At 46.2% G+C, this 19,964-nt stretch overlaps 1 protein-coding gene across 1 annotated transcript in view; it reads left to right on the forward strand.

The window, feature by feature from the left end:
• Positions 1–1,773: 1,773 nt before the first annotated feature.
• The window catches only part of ELP1 (elongator acetyltransferase complex subunit 1), a gene marked incomplete at both ends in the record, with an annotated part of 34,282 nt that continues 16,091 nt past the window's right edge, over positions 1,774–19,964 (forward strand). Inside the window, 16 exons of the mRNA XM_079549010.1 lie at positions 1,774–1,923; positions 2,756–2,908; positions 6,324–6,405; positions 8,133–8,213; positions 8,503–8,588; positions 9,226–9,325; positions 10,163–10,253; positions 10,713–10,836; positions 11,401–11,491; positions 11,942–12,172; positions 12,942–13,112; positions 13,425–13,524; positions 14,531–14,713; positions 16,994–17,100; positions 17,568–17,671; positions 19,898–19,951. Coding sequence (XP_079405136.1) covers positions 1,774–1,923; positions 2,756–2,908; positions 6,324–6,405; positions 8,133–8,213; positions 8,503–8,588; positions 9,226–9,325; positions 10,163–10,253; positions 10,713–10,836; positions 11,401–11,491; positions 11,942–12,172; positions 12,942–13,112; positions 13,425–13,524; positions 14,531–14,713; positions 16,994–17,100; positions 17,568–17,671; positions 19,898–19,951 — 1,908 coding nt within the window. The remainder of the gene's footprint in view (positions 1,924–2,755; positions 2,909–6,323; positions 6,406–8,132; positions 8,214–8,502; positions 8,589–9,225; positions 9,326–10,162; positions 10,254–10,712; positions 10,837–11,400; positions 11,492–11,941; positions 12,173–12,941; positions 13,113–13,424; positions 13,525–14,530; positions 14,714–16,993; positions 17,101–17,567; positions 17,672–19,897; positions 19,952–19,964) is intronic.

The following is a 19,964-nucleotide window of genomic DNA, read 5'->3' on the forward strand; positions in this document are numbered from 1 at the left end:
ATCTGCTTCTCAAAAAGCTACAGAACACTGACTTTTTTTTTTCTTCTTTTTTTATTCACTTATTTTATCCACTCTCTTACTGCTGAAAATACAAATGCCAGAATAAGCACATTACGTAGGTGCCACATCAGAAGCCTAATTTCCAGGCTAATTTTGGCTGGTTCAAGGGAACCACTATCAAGCAGCAGCAGCCTCAAGCCTTCCTAGCAAACACAGAATCACAGAATGGCCAGGGTTGGAAGCACCTCAAGGATCATGAATCTCCAACCCTCCACCACAGGCAGGGCCACCAACCTCCCCATTTCACAGCAGCCCAGGCTGCCCAGGGCCCCATCCAACCTGGCCTCCAACACCTCCAGGGATGGACGCGGCATCACAGCCTCTCTGGGCAGCTGTTCCAGCACCTCACCACTCTCACAGCACACAACTTCCCCCTGACATCCAACCTCCATCTGCTCTCCCTCAGCTTCAAACCATTTCCCCTTGTCCTGCTGTTATCTCCCCTTTCCAAGAACTGACTCCCCTCCTGTCTGTAGGCTCCCTTTAGGTACTGCAGGCTGCCATGAGGTCACCCCACAGCCTCCTTTTCTCCAGGCTGAACAAGCCCAGCTCCCTCAGCCTGTCTCTGTAGGGGAGGTGCTGCAGCCCCTGATCATCTTTGTGGCTCCTCTGGACCCTCTCCAACAGCTCCCTGTCTTTCTTGTACTGGGGGCTCCAGACCTGGACACAATACTGCAGGTGGGGCCTCACAAGAGCAGAGTAGAGGGGGACGATCACCTCCCTGTCCCTGCTGGCTGCCCCTCTTCTGATGGAGCCCAGGACACCATTTGCCTTCCGAGCCACAAGGGCACACTGCTGGCTCAAAGCACAAGGGCTTCCTGCGCCATCCAAAGACTCCAACACACTTCTAGCTGTGCTGACGGTGACACTCCACCACACAGGTTCAAGAACTTCGTTAGAAGAGCTCTGGTCAAATCTGCGTTACCGAGGGCTATAGAGAAAGCCTCACCTACTTGCAGGATTCTGGAGAGATGCCTCTGGAAGCCACTGTCTGCTGCTGCAGAGCTACAGACACCCCAAGCCGGGTGACCACGGCCTCCAGAACAGATCCGACAGTGAGAGGAGCCTCTGCTTCAAGCCTCCCTCAGCCTGCGAGCCGTCCGAAAGAGCCGTCCAGCGGAACGCGGCACTGACTCACCGACGGAAAGGGAAGATGAGGGTGGGCCCCGCACAGACATTTCTCCCCCCGCCCTCCCACAGCCTCACAGCACAGCCGTATCCCCGCCGGGGGGGGCACGGCAGAGCCTGGCACCGGGCTGCACCGCCTGGCGCGGGAGGGGGGGGGACGGGGGGAGAAGGAAGGGATGGGGACCGGAACGGCCGGCCGGGAGCGGGATGCCACCGCCCCGAGCCTCCTCCGCGGCAGCGTGACAGGGAGTGGCAGAGAGAGCAGAAATAAATAAATCAGCACGGAAGGTGGAGCTCGGAGCCATGGGAGGCGGGGCAGGAGTCGCCTCACAGCAGAACGAGGGAAGGAAACGCCAGAGGGACCGGCGCCAGCTGACATGGCTGAGGGGCGCCGCGCCTGCGCACTACGAGCAGTGCTTACTGCGCATGCGCTACAAGCATTGCCTGCTGCTCCTGCGCACTACGCGCGGCGCCTACTAGGCCTGCGTTTGCCTCTGGCGGTGCGCTGTCTGCGCCTGCGCGTGCTGCAGGAAAGATGGCGGCGCCGTTTGAGCCTCGTTCGCTCCGCCGCTGATTCACGCCGCCATGAGGAATCTCCGGTTACTGCGGACCGGCGGCTGCCGCCCCGCCGCCGCTCCCGGCAGCCCGCAGTGCTTTTGCCTCGGCGTCGATTCCGGCACGGTCTTCGTGGGTTCCCGGACCGGCCTGCTAGAGCTGGATTCCGCTGCGCAGTCGGTGAGGCGTCGATGATGGCAGGCTGCCGTGGTGCGGCCTTTCGGGCGGGCGGAGGGAGGCAACCTCATTGGGCTGCAGGCGGGTTTTCTGGGCTGTTTGGATTCTATAGTGTTTACCCCTTTTTTTTTTTTTTCTTTTTTTTTTCCTGTGATGTTTCTATGTGCAAAAATGATGCGAAGATGATCAGGGGACTGGAGCACCTCCCCTACAAAGACAGGCTGAGGGAGGCTGGAGGAGGCGGGGTGACCTCATGGCAGCCTGCAGTACCTAAAGGGAGCCTACAGACAGGAGGGGAGTCAGTTCTTGGAAAGGGGAGATAACAGCAGGACAAGGGGAAATGGTTTGAAGCTGAGGGAGAGCAGATGGAGGTTGGATGTCAGGGGAAGTTGTGTGCTGTGAGAGTGGTGAGGTGCTGGAACAGCTGCCCAGAGAGGCTGTGATGCCGCGTCCATCCCTGGAGGTGTTGGAGGCCAGGTTGGATGGGGCCCTGGGCAGCCTGGGCTGCTATGAAATGGGGAGGTTGGTGGCCCTGCCTGTGGTGGGGGGTTGGAGCTTCACGATCCTTGAGGTCCCTTCCAACCCTGGCCATTCTGTGATATATACAGAAATGTGGGTCATGGAGAGAAAGCTGCAGATGCCCAATTGATTTAAAGAAAAACGCACCCCTAATTAAATACTGAAGTACATCAGCTGCTTCTTAATGCCATCTGTGTGCAGTGCCTCATGTAACTGCAGTGGATGGAATATGCACATGTTGTTATTCTGTTGCTTTTGTAAAAATCGTGAGTGAGATGATGTGCAGTTATTAAGCTGTTGGCCTTTTCTTGTCAAGGTGGTGAGAGAAGTTTCTTTGTCTGAGGAAGGTTTTATGCCAGAGGATGGAAGTGGCTGCATCGTTGGCATGGAATATCTTCCAGAGCTGGAGTGTGTGTGTGTTGCCACAGCAGATGGAGGCATCCTTCTGTGCTATCTCAGCACAAAGCAGGTAATATGGCAGAAAAGAGAACTGTACTGAGGGATCGCAAAGGAAAGCTGAAAGCCTGCAGGCCAGTTGTGTGTTTATTCCATACTCTGCAATTAGTCTCCATTTTCTGGGCAGGTGAGTTGATTTCTGTGGAAACCAGGCAGAATCAAGCACAGAATATACGCTGCATAAATGAACCAGAATAGAAATTGTAGTTTGCAAATCTGTAGCCCCAGTCCTGCATGCTTGCTGAGAGGGCTGCTGACATACAGTCAGTGTGATAAGGGAAGGAAAGGGGTGACCAGATTCACAAATAGTTAGATTAAGGCAAAACAGTACTTAGAGGTTTACACACAATCATCAGTTTTAGTGAGAATCCATATATTACAGTTATCCCCAAAATATTGGCACTCTATTACTTAGACTCTGTCTTAAACTGTGCAGCTAACCTGTATGATTTTGTGGAACCAAAATATGTCTTAACGTCTCTACAAGACACGAGGCCTTTAAGAAACCAGAATAGACCTTGCAATTACTTGATGATTTTAAGAGTCAAAAAGGACAAAAAGAGAAATCTGAGGAAAATGGAGAAATAGTGAGTCAGAAAAATGAATGGGAGAAATGTTGATCACTAGTCTGTTTTGAAGGTCTGTTTCATGGAGTTCTAGTGTCAACCTGCAGCACTGGAGAAGGGGGAGGAGGGTGTGTGCTCATCTGGAGGTCATAGTCTCACACCAGCAAACATCTGCAATGACCACAAAGACGGCATCTCCACGGTATTCTTCTCAGGCATCCTTTCATGCCTATTGAGTTTGCAGGTGCTCTGTCCCAAGGCTGTAAGTAAACAAGTTTGCAATAACAAGTTTGTCAAAAATAAGCTTGTAGCCAAAACTTTCTGGTGGAAAGGGAGGCCTTATCTCATTGAGAAAGCAATATCATAGTTGCTGAGAGCGCCTTCCAACTGCCTGCCATGATGATGATGTTGTACTGCAAGTGTTTGAAACCCGAGCACACCCCATAAAGTCAGAAAGAGTTTTTTATTGGTCCTTTGCGTACATTCAACAAACAGTCTCACGGCCAGAAAAATATTGCTGAAACTAGATACAGACCTCTGCTGTGAAGAAAGGCTGAGGGAGCTGTTCAGCCGGGAGAGGAGAAGGCTCCAAGAAGACCTTATTGTGGCCTTCCAGTACTTCAAGAGAACTTCTAAATAGGAAGAAGACAGGCTTTACACAGTCTGATAATGACAGGGGGAAGCAGTTTTGAACTAAAAGAAAGTTAGATGTTAGGAGCAAATTCCTCGCTTGCAGGGCGGTGAGGTGTTTGCACAGGCTTCCTGGGGAAGCTGTAGATGCTCCATCCCTGGAGGCATCCAAGGCCAGGTTGGATGGGGCCCTGAGCTTCCTCATCTGGAAGCTGGCAGCTGTGCCCAAGGGCAGCGGTTTGGAAATGGATGATCTTTAGTGTCCCTTTTAAGCTAAATCGTTCTGTGATAACTCACGGGTTTGTTAACTTTCTATTTTTTATCAGTAAGTAAAGAGTATTATACTGACATGACTTAGCTGAAGAGATGAGAAACTTGTTATATTGTGATGTGAAGATTACTTGGGATTAAATAATAGAACTGGAGAACGCTGAAGGGAAACTTAATATATCCCAGCTGAGTAAATGGAGCAGAAACTGAGATGCCTACTTTCTGTTCTCTCCTCGTCGTTCAGTTTATGCCGTCTTCACTGAAATACCACAACAGAGTCCTCTGAAACTTGCATCTTTTCCTGCAGTGTCAGCCTAAAAATGTAAGCAGGTGGAAGTGACAGTGGTCTGTTTGGGCTGGTTGTCGTTGGTTACTTGCAGCTCATCCATTTTGGTTTCTGTTTGAGTTTGATTTGCAAATACTACTTCAATGTAAAACCAGCTGTATGTGAAAAAATGGGCTCTGCATTGCAACTCAATAAATATCATATCAGAATAAACATTAACAAAAGATGCAATATGTAACTTTTCTCGCATTAAGTGTTAATCTCAGTATTCATAATAATCGTTCTGCTCCGTGGCCTTTTGCAAATCAGGATGACAGTGAAGCAGATGGAGATCTGTCACACTGTTGTTTATGCACCCATAATAGCTCACAGAATCACTGGAGGGTTTGGAAGGGACCTGTGGAGGTCATCTAATCCAAAACCTCTGCTAAAGCAGGTTCCCTGCAGTAGGATCGATGCACAGGAAGGTGACCAGGCAAGTTTTGAATATCTCTGGAGAAGCAGACTCCACAGTGTCTCTGGGCAGTGCTCTGTAACTCTCAAGATGAAGAAGTTTTTCCTCATCTTCAGATTGAACTGCCTGTCTTCCAGTTTGTTCCCACTTGTCACTGGGCACCACTGAAAAGATTCTGGCCCCATCCTCTTCCCTCTGTTCAGATACACCAGGGGCACTGGACTTTTTAATTGCATGTATCTATGGAGGGAAGAAGGAACTCTTGCCAAAGACAAGATAGTTCAGTAAGTGGCTGATCACCAGCTCAATGCTTGCATCTGGTCACGTTTCTCAGTCACATTTGTAGCATGTGGTTTTCTGTAAAAGATTTTTAAAAGACGAACCCCCTCCTGAGCTCTGAAGTTATTTGAATTCTCGACAAAAGGAAGAACTCACTTCAGATGTGTTTCTTACACATCTTGCACATATTTTCCTGTCTGTCTTTTTAATGTTTGATTCATTCTCTCTAGCTGGCCACCTGAGTGCAGTCTCCATGGAGTGTAAGTCCCGTTTCACGCACAGGAGCCTAGATGCTCCTCAGGTTATTTCTGCTACAAAATGAGTTCCTCTGTCTGGAATGAGTCCTTCTGGAACAACAAATCTTGGAATTCTTTTTGTAAAAATTTGGCAAATTCTGGCTTTGTTGGTTTCCCACGGGAGTGGCCTGAGGTCACCATGAAAGGGTGTCAACCAGTACCAATAAAAATTTATGCCCGTTATGGTTTGGTAATTCAGAAAAATGACTTTGGCAGTATTCCTGGGATATAGATCCCCTTTTTACCTCTCCTGGAGTAGATCTCTTCTGAGCTTTAGGATTTTTTTGGCTCATTTTTTATGAACTTTAAAGCTTGCACAGCAATATACACTTGTCACATTTCATATCCACAAGCAGCTTTAGGGATCAGATTTGCAATGGATATGGGGCCTCTTAACTGCACAGTGGGGTTTTGTAGGCAAGGACAGTTGTATCTGTTATATCTGTAGAAATTTTGGGCTGTTGTATGTAAGCATTATGGAACTATCTTTCATTAGAAATGTTTCTTTTGTTTCTTTCTACACAAAGTGAAATGCATCCTCTGACTTTTCTAACTACGAGAGGAGAGTCAGTGACCGGTGGCTTTTGTGCTCTGATGGTGCTACACTGGTGTTCCTGCTCACTTGTGACCTTAATTCTGTCTTACAGGTGGAATGTGTTGGGACTGTGGACAGTGGCCTGAGTGCCATGAGCTGGAGCCCTGACCAAGAGCTTGTTTTGCTTGCGACAGGTAGTAACAGCTTGTAAGCTTCTGCCCTTTGGCGTGAAATTCTGTGATGGAATGTAAGATACAGCTGATTTGAAGATATGAAAAGCAAGATATAAAGTTACAAAATTGGGACTAAGATGTAAGGAAGTGGAAAAACATCACCTGGTTAGGTTTTGTTTAATTATCATTGAAGTGCATTGGTGATCCAAGCTGAAGCTGTTCAGGTCCAAAAAGCGGAGCTTTATGGAGTACAGTGTTGCATTAATCTTTCAGGTCTTCAGTGGAGGTATATTTTCCATGTTATCCCAAAATGTAAAGACTGTGTTCTGAGTTCTTTTGATTACTTAATAACAAAAATTTTCTTGTCCTGTGGGAAGAAATAGCAACAGAATTGAAAGCTCACCTTTACTGACAAGGAGACGCAGATCTGTATTAAGTTTCAAGCAAAACAGCACTTGAGATGGGAAGGGAGCTCTGGTAATCTTTGATGTCTTTAATGATCCTCAAAATAAACAAAAAACCCCAAACAACACATTTGAATGGAATTATTTTTTTAATTCCATGTTGTGCTCATTGCCTCTCTGCGTACCACTAGTAGCTTGTCTTGTCTTCTTTCCTGCACTCTGCTTCTCTTTCCCTTCCCTACCCCCTAAGATGTTGATGCACCCCAGTAATTCCCTCAGAGCCTTCTCTTCAGGGAAGTCTGTTTTTTCTCAACCTCTCCCCATCTGTCTGATTCTCCAAGAATTTAGTAATCTGCGACCGTTTTCTGAACCCATTCCTCTATGACATTGCCTGCCTTGTATTGGTGAGCCCAGAACTGGAGCCAGTGCTCCAGAACTGTGTCACCAGTGCTGAGTAAAAAGATCACCTCCCTAAACCTACTGCCCGTGCAGCAGGGGCGTGCTAATTATTCTTGCTCATGCCCCATAATGTCCATGTCATTTTTTGCCAAGCTCCTTTCCGTCCACTTGGTCCCCACATCTGTCATAGCTCCTGATGTGCAGGACTTGGCTTTTCTCCTTGTTAAACTGTGAGTTTCCTGTCAGACTCTCTCTTCCACATGCATCTGTGTGGCAGCACAGCCTCCTGCTGTATTTGTCATTCCTCCCAGTTTTGTGCTATCTGCAAACTTGGCCAAGAATGTAGTCATTCAGGACACAAATGAAGATGTTAAGCATTAGCCCAAGGTCCAGCAGTGGCGACGTGCTACTAGTGATGGGCCTCAGGCTGGATTTTTTGCCATTAATGACAAGTTTCTGGACCTGGCAGTTTTCAGTCCATTGTCTACTAACCGATCTGTGCCATCTTTCTTGAGTTTTTGTGTGATGCTGTGGGAGACAGTGTCAAAAGCCTCAGGAGAGTCAAGATAAATGACATCACCTGATCTCCCCGTATCCAGAAGCCACTTACATGAGTTCAGCTTCATAAATCCACACTGACTGCCTTCTTCCTATCTTAAGTAAAAATGTTTAAGAAGTGCCAGGTACTTATTTTGAAAGTGGAAAGAAATAACTTTTTAAGAGTAGTCCAAGAAATATGTTTCTGAATACAGAGACTTCAAGGTGTCCTTTTCCAGTTTGAGATTTTCATTTTTGAAGGATGTGTTCTGTTCTGTGTAATATTACCATTGGAAATGTTTCTGTGTTTGAGTCTACCACAGAGTAACAGGATAATTGTGAGCATTTTTAAAAAACATGTACTGGAGAGTTCACTACCAGTTATCATATCTGATATCTTCCCTGCAGGTCAACAAACACTCATCATGATGACAAGAGATTTTGAACCAATTAGTGAGAAGCAAATCCACCAGGATGAGTTTGGGGAAGGTAAGAGATGCTTGAAGTAAGGTTGCTGAGGCTGGTTGCATTGGTGTGTCATAAGCATGTATGAAGAGCAGGAGTGGAGTACTTAACAGAGCCAGCAAAGCATTTCACACTATGGAGGTGCTGTGGAGCTGGAAAGGAATGCCAATATGAAATTGTCAGTGGAAATTCCAGCCATGTTTCAGAATTAAATCTGGATGGTTGGAGCAGATGGCATGGTGCTGTAGTTGTTTACCACCCTTTGCAAAGTAACTCTGTAAATCTTTGACCACGATGATTGTTTCTTCCTCAGGAAAGTTTATTACTGTTGGCTGGGGCAAAAAGGAGACACAGTTCCATGGATCAGAGGGAAAACAGGCAGCTCAGCGCAAGCAAACGGTACTGTGCTGGTTTTCTTGTGTTATGCTCATGCTCTCTAAAGGGAGGATGTGTATAGAAAGAGTTTCTGGTCTCTCTGATACCTTCCCAGGTAGTTTTTCCTATGTGCTCCTTCTGTTCCTATTGCCTGGAATTCAGCATCTTATCCTCCTTATAAATCAGAACAGCAACTGGAAGTACATAACACTGGCTCATATAGAGCTCAAAGCTGGATTTGCAAGATGTAGTGCTTTCAGATGTAAAGTCTGGCAGATTTTGCTGACTTTTGATGCATTTTTTTTATTAAATTGTTCATATGACCAAAATATCTGTATCAGTACTGCATCAGACCAAAACTACTGTATCAGTACTTCAGCTAAGGAGAAACAGTGATTTTTTTTTCTCCATGAAGTCAGAAATGTAAGGAGTTGGGCTACTGACATTATTAGTCACGTGAAGCGATTCCTTGTATCTGCAGGTTTTAGGTCTTTGCTCCCTTGTCTGAAGCTTCTTAAAATGGTTGAGTAATTAATTCTTAACTTTGCAATTTTATGATTGTTTAATGGATTGACTTCATGTCGAGGCTCTTGAAAGAGCAGGCTTGGCAATGCAAATACAAAGCCAGCAGTTGCCTTTTTAAGCTTTTGTGTAACTTCAGGAAGTATTACCTGCTTCATCCTGGGACGATGGCAAGCCTCGAGTGACATGGAGAGGAGATGGGCAGTTGGTTGCAGTGAGTGCTGTCTGTCCAGAGACAGGTATGGGACCAAGTTTCATTGCACTAACAGCGTTGCACTAAAGGGCTTTTGTGTGGAAATGTGACAAGGCAAGGATCAGCTATCATTCGTGATCTCTTTGCCACTTAATATCATAAATTTGAGCTAATGAATTGTTCCTTCCTATATTTTGATCCCAAAGATAAGGAAGAAACATTTTGTATACGTGATGTTTTGGAAACTTTTTAGATGTTCAGCTTCCAGTCCAGTGAGAGGCCAGGAGAGGTTACTAGTGAGCAGTTATTACTGGAACTTCTTTTTTCATCAGTTTAATGTCACTGCTCTCAGTAATATGTAAAAGGCTCCTAGTGCCACATGGGTCTGTTTGGCTGTTACGGCATTCACGGCAGTCCCTCACTGTAACAATTCAGCCTTGCGTGCTCCTGTTTAATTACTGGCAGTGTTTTTCCATAGGTTTTGCCATAAAGTCAAAGAGGTAACAAGCACATATGTTTTTTGTAAGACCATAATTGTTATCTTCCATGATTAATATTACTGAGAAGTTTAAAGGCATTTGCTCAGCATATTGAACTGTACGAAAGACCGGCTCTTCCACTAGTTTGGGTTTTAACCCTCAGTACTTCAGATTAGGCAGATTTAGCGTATATGAGACAATTTTAACATTTCACTGAGAGGGCTGGAGGCTGAAATGGCTACCACTAAGCTACATCAGACTGGAATTCCTGTTTACTTGCCTAGAGTTACTTGATTACAGTGGAAGAGCAGCCTGAGACACGAGAAGTTCTGATGTGCTATTAGTTAAGAATCTCTTTGTATTGTTTTCTTACACCCTTTTCTCCCTGCCTTCTCAACCTGTAGGTGCTCGAAAGGTTCGAGTATGGAACAGAGAGCTCATGCTGCAGTCAACAAGTGAGCCTATCTCAGGATTAGAGCAAGCACTGGCCTGGAAGTGAGTAGATGTCTGTGTGCAGGTAATGGAGTGCTTGTGTTTATTCTCTGGTCACATTCTTTGCTTAGCACTTATTTAATTCTCCGGTGTTAATTTTCCTAAAACTTTAGGAAAATTTTGATCCAGCATGTGGATCAGGAGGTCCCTTAAGCCCTGAAAAGGCTGATACTTGCACTGCAGTTTCTCTGTACTCAGTGTCAGATGTATAAAGAGGAATATTACAGGGGCCTTTACCTGTACTGACATTTAGTTACTCAACTGAAGATGTTAGGAGCTCTAGTCTATGCTGCACCTATAGCTTTGTCTGAACAGAGCTGTGCAAAAAGGTGCTCTGCTGCCCTTTTCTTGGTATCTTGTGTGAAAATTTTGTCTCTGGCTAAGGCGGTGTTTGAAGTGACAGCTGTGATTGTTTGAGCAACTGATTTTTGTTTTACTCATTTACTATTATTTTTTTTTAAGACCCTCTGGAAACTTGATAACATCCACACAAGAAAAACCCAACAGACATGATGTGGTTTTCTTGGAGAAGAATGGACTTCTACACGGGGAGTTCACCCTTCCATTCCAGAAAGGGCAGGTCAAAGTAAGTGCTCTGTCTGGGCTTCTTTGATTAGACTGTAGTGAAAGGGAGAACTAGATCTTTTTCACTATTCTTGGAAGAAGTTTTTAACCTCGCAGTTAGTGCTGATCCCAGTGGAAAAAAGATGGTCTTTGCTTTTATGCCTGAAAACAGAGCAGAGAAGATGCAAAATCCTCTGCAGGTTGTGGTATAGAGATGAACAGGGGGGCTGCGCTCCTGACGCTTCTCTCATCTCTATACTTTCTATCAGGTAGATGTTCAGGGGTGCTCTTCTGGATGTCAGCTTGTGTAGTACTGTAGGCAGATTATTTTTCAACATCAAGAACCGTGAAGAGAACTCTGAGTTCAGGTTTGGGGTTGTATCACCTCTTTAGCGGTGTAGAACTGCAGTGATGGGTTCTGCTTCGGGACTCTACTCTAATTGCCAGGAACTGTGTTAGTACATTAACATTTGCACCTCACGTTGTTGAAAGGAAGAAATGACTGTTGATCTTGCAAATCAGTCTGGAATGTACCCACACTCTGGAGCTGCAGAGTACCCAGTAAAAGCAATGCTTGTTTCTGCAGGTTAATGAACTGACTTGGAATGCAGATTCCACGATCTTGGCTGTATGGCTGGAAGAGCTGAAGACTGTGAACTCCAACCCAAACAGTTACGGTGAGATGACTCTGAAGCTCTAGATTTTTACACTTGCCTGCAAACTTGGCCAGAGTGGGTAGTCCTCTACAGGATTAGAGACTTTGGAGAGGCTTACTGAAAGCTTTGAGAACCCACTACAGCTCAGGAAGAGATAGGTGCTAGTTCAGCTTGAGCTTGAGGCACCTTCCAGATATTTGGAAGTGATATTGAATGAAATGTTTATGACACCTTCCTAAAACTATAGGTGCCTTCTCACAGTGAGGAGATGGAGGAATTCCAAGATCAATTCTTCTGAGCAAAATCTACGGTTAAGATCTTATTTTTCTGGGTGTTGTATGGCAGAGCACATGGACTAGAGGGCAAAACTTGTTTTCACTGCAGTTTTTTCCAGCTGCACAAAAGAATGCTAGAGAGGATTTGAGATGTGTTTGAGGTAGTAGTCTCTGGTAACCATTTCTTTATCTACAGTCCAACTGTGGACTACGGGGAACTATCACTGGTACCTGAAGCAAAGTCTGCATTTTGGCAACTTGGAGAAGAATAAGTTGGTGTCACTGCTGTGGGACTCAGTGTTTCCATATAGACTGCACATACTCTGCCAGGGTTGGCATTACCTCTTCTATGACTGGCACTGGACTACAGATCATGGAATGGGAGAAAACAGCAAGCATGTGGCAAATGTGGCTGTCATTGATGGAGGTAAGCAGTAGGGCTGCTTTGCAGCTCAAAAAAGTTTGCAAGCTGTTGGTGTTTGTAGTAGTACTGCTACCTTCTATTTATGCAGTGCTTTTCACTGAGGGGAACATATGATGTTGGGGGCAGTTTCAGAGGTGATTTAGTGGGATTACCTGCAAAGGGCACAGCTGTATTTTCATACAATCATAGGATGGTTTGGGTTGTAAGAGACCCTTCAGATCATAGTTACAGCCCCCCTTCTGCCTCAGGCAGGGACACCTCCCTCTAGACCAGGTTGCTCACAGCACCGTCCAGACTGGCCTTGAATGCATGTTGGGAGGGGGCATCCACAGCCTCCCTGGGCAACCTGTGCCAGCGTCTCACCACCCTCGTGGTAAAGAATTTCGTATTAATATCTAGTTTAAATCTGCACTCTTCCTGTTTAAAAACATTTCCCCTCATCCTGTCGCTGTGTATCCTTATAAAAAGTCCCTCACCAGCTTTCCTTTAGCTGGTGAGCTCCAAAGCTCTGGAGGGGACCTTACAGCGGCCTCCCAGTACCTGATGAGGCCGCTGTAAGGTCCCCTCCAGAGCTTTGTCCTCCAGGCTGAAGAGTTCCAACTCTCTCAGCCTGTCTTTGTAGCACTGTTAGTACACCAATGTGTTGTTAGCACATTGGTGCATTGTTAGAACATCTCAGCCTGTCCGAGAGCATCGTTTCTGTATTCAGTAGGGAGCCCCAGTAACATTTGAATTGTATTACAGCTTGATTTCTTTCTCTTTTCTTCTGCAGCTAAAGTCCTTGTCACAGCATTCCAACATGCTGTCGTGCCTCCACCCATGTGCACCTATGAGCTGCAGCTCAAACAGGCTGTTAATCAGATTGCATTTCACACAGATCCCAAATGTAGTGGAGACTTGGCTATCCTGGATGCTGATAACAAGATCTACGTGTACAGATACGGTGAGAGCATGTTGCACTGCCTTTTTAAAGGAAGCCATCTCTTTGAGAGTGGTGTAATGTTTGATGTTCTGTGTGACAAGGGACAGTTGCTGTTATCTGTGAATTCTGTATTGTAGCATTATAAGGTAATTGTGTTCCACAGGGTAATCAGTAATTAATTGTTAATGAGGAGCAGGTGGTGGTTGTGCATGTGGGTGTGGTATATTCTGACTTTCATAACTGCCTCTGACATCTGTTCTTCTCCATAAGAGTGAAGATGGAAGCAGCTCAGCTGGCAAGATGTAACTTCTGCTTTCTTCTGTGCTTACTTAGGTCAGAACTTGGTGAAGGACCCCACTGTCAGGTTAGGAGCTACAGGTGGAAATGGATTTAAAGCAAATGTGGAAATGCCACATCTGGATAAAACATACAGGTAATACATAACTACTGCAACTGCAGTAGAGAGAAAAAGGCTGTGTCTGGTTGGCTGGTTTAGAGGTCACAGCTGTGAAAGCTTTTGAAGAACTTGTCTGGTAACATGGCTTCATTGTACTGAGCTTATGGCTGCATTTTACTGAGCTTGTGGCTTCAATTAGTGCTAAGGGTTACACAATGAAGTTGGTAGTTTATTCTGAGTCCTTTGACTGAGGTCAAATTGGTCTAATGGGAGCCGTGATGAATTGCAGAAGAGAGCAGTGTTCAGCTGTAGTATGGACCAGAAGAAGGACAAGGAGCAGGACAGTAGACAAAGAAAGGCCGAAGTAAAACAACACAGTTGTAGAAGGGTTAATGGAAGGGAAGATCATGGAGGGATTGAGATAGAGAAAGATCGAGTTTAAGGCAGAGGTGGAGACAGAAAGTATCACCAATGATGGGCAGGAGGACCGAGAAATGGAGCAAGGAAGAGTGTGGCTGTGGAGCAGGGCAGGTGGCTATAGAGTGGGAGAAGTGGGCAGCCAGTAGGATAGAGGGATATAGTGAGAAACTCTGGGATGAGAAAGGGACAGAGACAGAGGGCAGAAAGGGACAGAAAGTGACACACGGTTTGGATTAGGCATCAGGAAAAATTTCGTTAGCATGAGGGTGATCAGAACACTTGGAAAAGCTTCCTAGATAAGTGGGGAATGCCCTGTGCCAGTCACTGTTCAAAATGCATTTAGATAAGGCCCATAGCAGAGGGGGCTGGAACTAGACGATCTTTAAGATCCCTTGCAACCCAAGCTGTTCAGTAATGCCCTCACACTTCAGTTTTTCATTAGTCCAGAAATGGTCATGCAGTTGGGCTGGATGATACTTGGAGGTCCCTTCCAACTGAACTATTTTATTCTATTGTGATTTTTATGCTATTGTAAGACCTCGGCCTTCTGCAGTGTGATTCTTGATGTTGCCTACTGAAATCAGGTTCTACCTGCTTCCCATCTCTTTTTATTTCGTGACAGAATTGATCTAGGCAGCAACACCAGTGAGGTGATGAATCCTCTGGGGCTCCGTTTTCTGACCTGGCTTCCAGATGACAGCTTCTTGGTGGTTGGTCAGGATCAGCAAGCTGCCCGGTCTGTCCTTCATCATCTCACTGCAGCACCTCCCGTAACTGGAGCTGAAGAAGAGCACCTCAATTTACGGTACTAGAGATCTGTCAGTTATGGGTGAGATCTGAGAGTGCCTCTGGATGGGGTTTAGAGGAAATTAAGTCTCTTGTGTCCTGCAAGCTGTGGGGTGGGCTCGCCTGTCTTCCTGCAGGAGTTAAATACAGCTAATGAAACTGCCTATTACGCATGTAGTCCCAGTGCCCACAGCCAACTTGACAAGTGTGGTGTGCTAGCATGCCTGTGTCAGTAAGGGGATACCTCTGCTCCTTGTCTGAAGTCCAGGCTTTTGAACTTTGAGATGGAGTTTCTCTATTCTACCCTTTATCCACCATTAGCACTGTCTACAGAGCACTGGTAGCCCTAGTTATTCCTGTCCTCTACTGCTGGGCTTTGTGCAGTCAGAGCAGAAAGAAAGGCAAACTGACACGTTTCTAGAGTCACTTTTCTTAACACTCACACAGCAAAAGCAGGGTAATTTGCATATAAACATGCAGACAGTGGTTAGCACTGTTAGGCAAATGCCTGTTGACTGAAGTTGTTGGTGCTGTTCTTTGCCCATCTCATCTGACATAGGTGTGAAAAGAGTAAAGAAGGGAGGATGAAAGGATTAATATGAATAAGATGCAGATCTGTGCTGCAGATCTGGAAGTAAGAAGGGAGGGGCAGAGACTTGCCCTTTATATTAAGAAATGAATAGACTGCAAAGAGCTGCCTCTGAAAAGCAGGCCATGAACAGGTTGAGAGCTTGTGGGTAAAAATCTTGGACCAGACTGATAAAAGACGGTGGAGGTTGGGGTCTATTATGGGCCTCCATCAAGGGGAGTCTGCTGATTAGCTCTTGCTTCATCTACAAGAAGCATTGCGTTCACAGAATCTCATCCTTTTGGAGGATCTCAGCTGCCCTCTGGATGTCTGCTGGGAAAACAAGGTGGCAGGTTGTAAGTAATCCCATGCATTCCAGGGTCCTGAAGGAGCCTGGGGATTTAGTTACCAAGCCGCTCTGCATCGTATTCAAAAAGTCATGGCTGAAGTCCCCAGCGGCAGGATGAAGGGAAATGTCATTGTGAGTTCAAACAAAAGTAGGAAGGAAGACACAGGAAGTTACAGACCAGTGAGCCTCGCATCTGTGACTGGGAAGATAATGAGACAGGTCCTCCTGGAAGCTATGTTAAAGCACATATAAGACATGGAGGTGATCTGAGACAGCCAGCACAGCTTAGCCAAAGGCAGTTTGTTGCTTGCCAGTTATCTTGTGATAGTGTGGCAGCATCAGTGGACAAAGAAGAGAAACTGATATACCATCTGCCTGGAGTTCTGCGAGGCCTTTGTCATGGTTCCTCGCCACATCCTTACCTCTGAATTAGAATAATTTGAAGAGTTGATTATTCAGTGGACAAGGAATTGATTGGATATTTGCAGACAAAGGGTTTTGATCAACAGCTCAGTGAGTTGTGTCCCTCAGGGGTCCTTTTTGGGCCTGGGGCTCTTCAGTGTCATATCAGTGACATGGAGAGTGCCACTGAGTGCACCCTCAGCAAGTTTGCTGACAGCACTAAGAACTCAATGCTGCAAGTGATACAATAGAAGGAAGGGATGCCACCCAAAGGACCTGTATAAGCTTGAAAAGTAGGCCCACGTGAACCTGAGGTTCAACAAGGCCAAGTGCAAGATATTGCACCTGGTCAGGGCAGTCTGCCATGTGAGTGCAGACTGGAAGAAGAATTTGAGAGCAGCCCTTCAGAGAAGCTTGGAGGTCCTGCTGGGTGAAAAGCTTGACAGTGCGTGCCTGCAGCTCTGGAAGACCACCTGTCTCCTGGGCTTCATCAGAAGAGAGGTGGCCAGTTGGGCCAAGGAGGTGATTGTCCCCCCATTTGTGCGACCCTGTAAAAGCTCTACCTGCTCACTGCATCCGGGCCTGAGCCCCCAGGATAAGAAAAACATGGGACTGTTGGAGCTGGTCCAGAGAAGGGGCACCAAGGTGATCATAGGGCTAGGGCTCTTCTTCTACAAAGGAGGGCTGAGGGAGCTGGGCTTATTCAGCCTGGAGAAGGTAAAGCTCCAGGGAAACCTCATTCCGGCCTCCCAGTACTTCCAGCTTGTAAACAGGAAGGAAGTTGACATTTTACATGGGCAGATAGCGACAGGGTGAGAGAGGACAGTTTTAAATTAAAAGAGTAAAGATTTAATTAGATATTAGGAGAGAAGTTTTTTTTCTCAGAAGGTATTGAGTCCGTGGAACAGGTTGTCCATAGAAGCTGTTACTCTGAATCCCCAATTACTCTGACATTCTGTGTCTTCTTCATCTTCTTCCAGGTTGTCTCTGTCTGTAGATGGAGAAGTGGTCACACTGTGCTGCAGCCCAGTGACGAAAACTGTAGCTTTACAGCTGGCTGATAGACAGATCCTGAAATATCTCTGGGGTAAGCTGAACTCTGTTAAGGTGCCTGGACTGAGGTACGGTTGTTAAAAATGTATTAAGAGGTTCAATGACAATTTGACTTGCACTGACAATGGGTAGTTGATGCAGTATTTCATGTTCTCTCTGCTCATAGACATTGATGAAAGTCAGTGATTTTTGAAACACACTTAACTGCTGCTGATAATGATAGCTTTGTGATGTGAAAAGCACGTGACTGTTGTAGAGCCTCCAGCAGTGATGACTGACTGCCACCCCATTGGCACTTCACAGTATGTAGTGGAATAAAGGTGCTGCAGAGCCCAAGAAGTTACCAGCATTGTTTCTGCTATTATCATGGACTTATGTCAGCATTCCTCTTCTCTCTGTTAGATACTGTGGCTTATTCCCAGATGTAGTTTTCTTGGAATTTATGATATGTGGTCGTAATGTCTAGATCTATGATTGATTGGAAAAATCTTTGCTCTTTAGAGGATTCTTCTCCAGTTCTTGAACCCTGGCAGACTAGCAGTGGCTGTGCTGTCCAGTTCCCTCACCTTTGCATGCAGACTTCTATCACAAGGATTGGTGGTGAAGTAAGTAAGACTGAGCAGTCTGACTTCCTAAGTGAGCTGCTGTCTGCATCAGATATACACCATAACACTCAGCCAGTGGCCCAGTGGTGCTTCTCAGCTGTGTTCTTTATGAGATGCTACACAGAGCTGAGAGTGTATATTTCCTTTTTTTCTAGAGCATTTCCGATGATTTGCAGTTAAAAGTGAATCTTCTCTTTCTGTTAATATGATAAACAATGTCATTTAAGATCAAGAAATTTCATTTTTAAGATTTCCAGCAGTCGCTGCCATGCTTTTTATGAAATTAGCATTTTGCTCTCTTTTATCTGATGTTGTCATATTAGCAAATATGGCTGCTCTGTTTTACTGCAGATACTACTGCTGTTTCCTGTTAGTGATGATTTCTTGGTAGACATTCCTTAAACTGTTGTAGCTAGCTGTTTTGCTTGTATTTTCAGGTTTTCTTTCCTTCAGTGAGTATCCAGGTGAAAGTTGTATGGAGTTGCTTTGTCCTCCTCTTCTATTCTCTATAATTTTGGACCAAAAGCTGCTGAAAAGAAAACACAAACTGAATATTCTGGTGTGGCTTCTGCATGTTTTGTTACTGTGCTGTTTGTGTGACAGGGTAAACCAAGCTGGTTTCCAGTTAAGAGTGTTTAGAAATACTTAGCTTTCAGATATAGTGGTTGCGTGATTTCCATTCAGTTCCTCTAGGTAATTCATGTGAGGTTCTTGATACTTAAATCCATTGGGAGCCAGTATGGTGAAACTGGAGGTTGTGAGGCTTGTGGCTTGCTGATGTGACTCCCATCTTCAAGAAGGGCCGCAGGGAGGATCCGGGGAACTATAGGCCTGTCAGCCTTACCTCAGTACCAAGGAAGGTTATGGAGCAAATCATCTTGGATGAGATTGCACAGCATGTACGCAGTGTCCGGGGGATCAGACCCAGCCAGCACGGGTTTGTGAAAGGCAGGTCGTGCTTGACCAACCTCATCTCCTTCTACGACTGGGTGAGCAGTCTGATAGATGAGGGAAGGGCTGTTGATGTAGTCTTCCTAAACTTCAGCAAAGCCTTTGACACGGTCCCTCACAGGCTTCTTCTGGGGAAACTGGCTGCCCGTGGTCTGAACAGATTTATGCTTCTTTGGGTAAGGAACTGGTTAGAGGGCCGTGCCCAGCGGGTCGTGGTGAATGAAGTCCAGCTGGCGACCCGTTTCAAGTGGTGTCCCCCAGGAGTCAGTACTGGGGCCCATCTTGTTTAATATTTTTATTGATGACCTGGATGAGGGCATTGAGTGCACCCTCAGCAAGTTTGCAGATGATACCAAGCTGGGAGGTGATGTTGATCTGCCTGAGGGTAGGGAGGCCCTTCAGAGGGATTTAGACAGGCTGAACCGCTGGGCTGAGGTGAATGTGGTGAGGTTCAACAAGGCCAAGTGTCGGGTCCTCCATTTTGGCCATAACAACCCCATGCAGCGTTACAGGCTTGGGGATGAGTGGCTGGATGAGTGTGAAGAAAAGAAGGACCTGGGGGTGTCGGTTGGTTCTCGGCTGAACATGAGCCAACAGTGTGCTCAGGTGGCCAAGAGGGCCAACGGCATCCTGGCCTGCATTAGAAACAGTGCAGCCAGCAGAAGCAGGGAGGTGCTCATCCCCCTGTACTCAGCACTGGTGAGGCCGCATCTCGAGTGCTGTGTTCAGTTTTGGGCCCCTCACTACAGGAAAGATGTTGAGGTCCTGGAGCGTTTGTCCAGAGAAGGGCAACAAAACTGGTGAGGGGTCTGGAGCACAAACCTTATGAGGAGCGGCTGAGGGAGCTGGGATTGTTCAGTGTGGAGAAGAGGAGGCTCAGGGCAGACCTCACTGCACTGTACAACCTCCTGAAGGGAGGTTGTGGTGAAGAGGGATTTGGCCTCTTCTCCCAGGCAACGAGCAGGACACGGGGCAATGACCACAAGTTATATCAGAGGAGGTTCAGGTTGGACATAAGGAAGAACTTCTTCTCTCAGAGAGTGGTCAGGCACTGCAATGGCTGCCCAGGGAGGTGGTGGAGTCACCGTCCCTGGCAGTGTCCAAGACGCGTCTGGATGACGTGCTGCGTGATATGGTTTAGTACTAGTGGTGGCAATGGTGATGAGGAGACGGTTGGACTGGATGATCTTATAGGTCGTTTCCAACCTTGTGATTCTTGTGATATGGTTTCTTGTGAGGCAGATACCTTATGCTTGTCATCCTTTTTGTTTACAGGAGATGATCTTGGGCCTCACAGATCGGTGTCGGCTTTTCGTTAATGATACTGAGGTACCAACATGTT

This window comes from Tetrao urogallus (genome assembly GCF_951394365.1).
Source record: "Tetrao urogallus genome assembly, chromosome: Z".
NCBI lineage: Eukaryota > Metazoa > Chordata > Aves > Galliformes > Phasianidae > Tetrao > Tetrao urogallus.